The following is a 5,193-nucleotide window of genomic DNA, read 5'->3' on the forward strand; positions in this document are numbered from 1 at the left end:
GAGAGAGGAGAGAAGGAGAGAGAACGAGAGAGGAGAGAATGAGAGGAGGGAAAGAATGAAAGAGGAGAGAATGAGAGGCGGGAGAGAAGGAGAGAGAGAAAGAGAGGAGAGAGAGGAGAGAGAGGAGAGAATGAGAGAGAAGGAAAGAATGAGAGGGAAAGAAAGAGGAGAATGAGAGAGGAGAGAGAAGGAGAGAGGAGAGAATGAGAGAGGAGACAATGAGAGAGAACTAGAGAGGAGAGAAGGAGAGAGAACGAGAGAGGAGAGAATGAGAGAAGGAGAGAGAATGAGAGATGCTATTGGAGCATTCTCTCAATGTGTTTACTCTCCCAAATTGAAAATGTATCAGAAAAGTTATTCCTTTTCTTTCTCTCTCTCCATTCGTTCTTTGAGTGCAGTTATCTTACAAGGAAGAGAGAGAGACAGAGACTCTCAGGAGTGGAGAAGAGGGCGGGAGAGATGAAGGAGGAGAGGGAGGGAGAGAGGAAGGAAAAGAGGGAGGGAGAGAGGAAGGAGAAGAGGGAGGGAGAGAGGAAGGAGAAGAGGGAGGAAGAGAGGAAGGAGAAGAGGGAGGGAGAGAGGAAGGAGAAGAGGGAGGGAGAGAGGAAGGAGAAGAGGGAGGGAGAGAGGAAGGAGGAGAGGGAGGGTGAGAGTAAGGAGAAGAGGGAGGGTGAGAGTAAGGAGAAGAGGGAGGGAGAGAGGAATGAGGAGAGGGAGGGAGAGTGGAATGAGGAGAGGGAGGGAGAGAGGAATGAGAAGAGGGAGGGAGAGAGAGAGGAAGGAGAAGAGGGAGGGAGAGAGGAATGAGAAGAGGGAGGGAGAGAGGAAGGAGAAGAGGGAGAGAGGAAGGAGAAGAGGGAGGGAGAGAGGAAGGAGAAGAGGGAGGGAGAGAGGAAGGTGAAGAGGGAGGAAGAGAGGAATGAGAAGAGGGAGGGAGAGAGGAAGGAGGAGAGGGAGGGAGAGAGGAAGGAGGAGAGGGAGAGGAAGGAGGAGAGGGAGGGAGAGAGAGAGAGAAGATGGACGAGGCAGACAGAATAAATTGCTTGAAGAACAATTTCCTTTCCCAGGATAGAGATCAGTGATTAAAACACAATATGAAGTAGAAACAGACGAGACCGCGTGGCGACCGGCAGGATAATTACTGCTCACCTCAAATGGCCCAAAGACAATAGATTCTATCAAACCAAACTATGACTATTGGATTAGATTTTATTTAAATACACTTTCTCATAACAGGCTACTCAATTTTTTTTTTTTTTAACTGTTTTGATGGCCACGGTTAAACTAAAATGTTGTATTTCCCCAACTGGTAATTGAAGACCACTGGCTATAATCAACGGTAGACAGGAAGCAGCACGTCACCACTTGACAACGAGCTGGAGGCAGTAAAGGCATTTTCAAAAACAGACTTCGGGATTCGACAGCTGCACGTTTCACTTCAAATGAGGCATGCAAATCAAATCAAAGTTTGGTTTGTCACCTTACAGTGAAATGTTTACTTACAGGCTCTAACCAATAGTGCAAAAAAGGTATTAGGTGAACAATAGGTAGGTAAAGAAATAAGACAACAGTAAAAAGACAGGCTATATACAGTAGTGAGGCTATATACAGTAGAGAGGCTATATACAGTAGCGAGGCTATATACAGTAGCGAGGCTATATACAGTAGAGAGGCTATATGCAGTAGCGAGGCTATACGCAGTAGAGAGGCTATACACAGTAGAGAGGCTATACACAGTAGCGAGGCTATATACAGTAGCGAGGCTATATACAGTAGCGAGGCTATAGAAGTAGCGAGGCTATATACAGTAGTGAGGCTATAGAAGCAGTGAGGCTATATACAGTAGCGAGGCTATATACAGTAGCGAGGCTATATACAGTAGCGAGGCTATATACAGTAGAGAGGCTATATACAGTAGAGAGGCTATATACAGTAGAGAGGCTATATACAGTAGAGAGGCTATATACAGTAGAGAGGCTATATACAGTAGAGAGGCTATATACAGTAGAGAGGCTATATGCAGTAGAGAGGCTATATACAGTAGAGAGGCTATATACAGTAGAGAGGCTATATACAGTAGAGAGGCTATATGCAGTAGAGAGGCTATATACAGTAGAGAGGCTATATACAGTAGAGAGGCTATATACAGTAGAGAGGCTATATACAGTAGAGAGGCTATATACAGTAGAGAGGCTATATGCAGTAGAGAGGCTATATGCAGTAGAGAGGCTATATGCAGTAGAGAGGCTATATACAGTAGAGAGGCTATATACAGTAGAGAGGCTATATACAGTAGAGAGGCTATATACAGTAGAGAGGCTATATACAGTAGTGAGGCTATATACAGTAGTGAGGCTATAGAAGCAGCGAGGCTATATACAGTAGTGAGGCTATATACAGTAGTGAGGCTATATACAGTAGAGGCTATATACAGTAGTGAGGCTATATACAGTAGAGAGGCTATATACAGTAGAGAGGCTATATACAGTAGAGAGGCTATATACAGTAGAGAGGTTATATACAGTAGTGAGGCTATATACAGTAGTGAGGCTATATACAGTAGTGAGGCTATATACAGTAGTGAGGCTATATACAGTAGAGATGTTATATACAGTAGAGAGGCTATATACAGTAGAGAGGCTATATACAGTAGAGAGGTTATATACAGTAGAGAGGTTATATACAGTAGAGAGGCTATATACAGTAGAGAGGCTATATACAGTAGACAGGCTACATACAGACACCGGTTAGTAGTCTGTACATGTAGGTATATGGGTTTACCTTGCATCAAAGTAGCCTATAGTCAAACCCCACCATATCGTGGAGCCAATCACTGTATAGAGACATTGTAACCAGTAGCCTATAGTCAAACCCCACCATATCGTGGAGCCAATCCCTGTATAGAGACATTGTAACCAGTAGCCTATAGTCAAACCCCACCATATCGTGGAGCCAATCACTGTAACCAGTAGCCGATAGCCAAACCCCACCATATCGTGGAGCCAATCCCTGTATAGAGACATTGTAACCAGTAGCCTATAGCCAAACCCCACCATATCGTGGAGCCAATCCCTGTATAGAGACATTGTAACCAGTAGCCTATAGCCAAACCCCACCATATCGTGGAGCCAATCACTGTTTAGAGACATTGTAACCAGTAGCCGATAGCCAAACCCCACCATATCGTGGAGCCAATCACTGTTTAGAGACATTGTAACCAGTAGCCTATAGTCAAACCCCACCATATCGTGGAGCCAATCACTGTATAGAGACATTGTAACCAGTAGCCTATAGTCAAACCCCACCATATCGTGGAGCCAATCACTGTATAGAGACATTGTAACCAGTAGCCTATAGTCAAACCCCACCATATCGTGGAGCCAATCACTGTATAGAGACATTGTAACCAGTAGCCTATAGTCAAACCCCACCATATCGTGGAGCCAATCACTGTATAGAGACATTGTAACCAGTAGCCTATAGCCAAACCCCACCATATCGTGGAGCCAATCCCTGTATAGAGACATTGTAACCAGTAGCCTATAGCCAAACCCCACCATATCGTGGAGCCAATCACTGTATAGAGACATTGTAACCAGTAGCCTATTTTTTCCGTGTTCCATTGGTTTTTCAAATCAACTTTCTTTCATTGCCAATGCTACAATCCTAGTCATATTAGCATCCCGTGCTAGCTGATAATCCTAGTCATATTAGCATCCCGTGCTAGTTGATAATCCTAGTCATATTAGCATCTCGTGCTAGTTGATAATCCTAGTCATATTAGCATCCCGTGCTAGCTGATAATCCTAGTCATATTAGCATCCCATGCTAGTTGATAATCCTAGTCATATTAGCATCCCGTGCTAGTTGATGATCCTAGTCATATTAGCATCCCGTGCTAGTTGATAATCCTAGTCATATTAGCATCCCGTGCTAGTTGATGATATTCTAGTCATATTAGCATCCCGTACTAGTTGATGATAATCCTAGTCATATTAGCATCCCATGCTAGTTGATAATCCTAGTCATATTAGCATCCCATGCTAGTTGATAATCCTAGTCATATTAGCATCCCATGCTAGTTGATAATCCTAGTCATATTAGCATCCCATGCTAGTTGATAATCCTAGTCATATTAGCATCCCGTGCTAGTTGATAATCCTAGTCATATTAGCATCCCGTGCTAGTTGATAATCCTAGTCATATTAGCATCCCGTGCTAGTTGATAATCCTAGTCATATTAGCAACACATGCTAGTTGATGATATTCTAGTCATATTAGCATCCCGTACTAGTTGATGATAATCCTAGTCATATTAGCATCCCATGCTAGTTGATAATCCTAGTCATATTAGCATCCCATGCTAGTTGATAATCCTAGTCATATTAGCATCCCATGCTAGTTGATAATCCTAGTCATATTAGCATCCCGTGCTAGTTGATAATCCTAGTCATATTAGCATCCCGTGCTAGTTGATAATCCTAGTCATATTAGCATCCCGTGCTAGTTGATAATCCTAGTCATATTAGCATCCCGTGCTAGTTGATAATCCTAGTCATATTAGCAACACATGCTAGCTGTTGTCATCATAGATCGACACAGGCCAGTGATTTTGCCGTTTGTTACTCGCGTCTTGTTGACTGAGGAAACGTTAACGTGTTAACGTTATTCTAACATTTTGTGGAAGTGAGGATCGGAATTCGTTAAGGAGGACGCACGCCGTTGAATTACCATATAACCTAAATGTGACGTGGGTCATTCTGAGCACCGCGGGTGGACGCCCTAATCAGGTTACTCACTCCAAACAGAAACCCCGGTGTGTGTCTGTCTGTGTCTGTGGGTGTGGTGTGGAGTTACCTGGGACTTGAAGGCCAGTAGCTCGGCCTGCAATTCATTGATCTTCTCTTCACTCTTCAGCAGCTGAGCCTGAGCCTCCTGTCGACCCAGGTACTCCTCATCAAACTGGAGACAGAGAGAGAGAGACAGAGAGAGAGAGACAGAGAGAGAGAGAGAGAGAGAGAGAGAGTGAGAGAGAGAGAGATAGAGAGAGACAGAGAGAGAGAGAGAAGAAGAGATCGAAGGAGAAGTGGGAGACAGAGAGAGGGGGAGACAGAGAGAGGGGGAGGGAGAGAGAAGAGGGATAAAGAGGGAGAGAGAGAGAGTGAAAGGGAGGGAGAGAGAGAGAGAGAGACA

General features: G+C 44.2%; 1 protein-coding gene across 1 annotated transcript in view; it reads right to left on the bottom strand.

The window, feature by feature from the left end:
* Positions 1–4,962, bottom strand: part of LOC120043282 (protein diaphanous homolog 3-like) — a gene marked incomplete at its 5' end in the record, with an annotated part of 17,389 nt that extends 12,427 nt beyond the window's left edge. The window contains one exon of the mRNA XM_038987905.1: positions 4,858–4,962. Coding sequence (XP_038843833.1) covers positions 4,858–4,962 — 105 coding nt within the window. The remainder of the gene's footprint in view (positions 1–4,857) is intronic.
* Between the last annotated feature and the right edge of the window lie 231 nt (positions 4,963–5,193).

The sequence above is a fragment of the Salvelinus namaycush genome, unplaced genomic scaffold (genome assembly GCF_016432855.1).
Source record: "Salvelinus namaycush isolate Seneca unplaced genomic scaffold, SaNama_1.0 Scaffold886, whole genome shotgun sequence".
Classification (NCBI taxonomy): domain Eukaryota; kingdom Metazoa; phylum Chordata; class Actinopteri; order Salmoniformes; family Salmonidae; genus Salvelinus; species Salvelinus namaycush.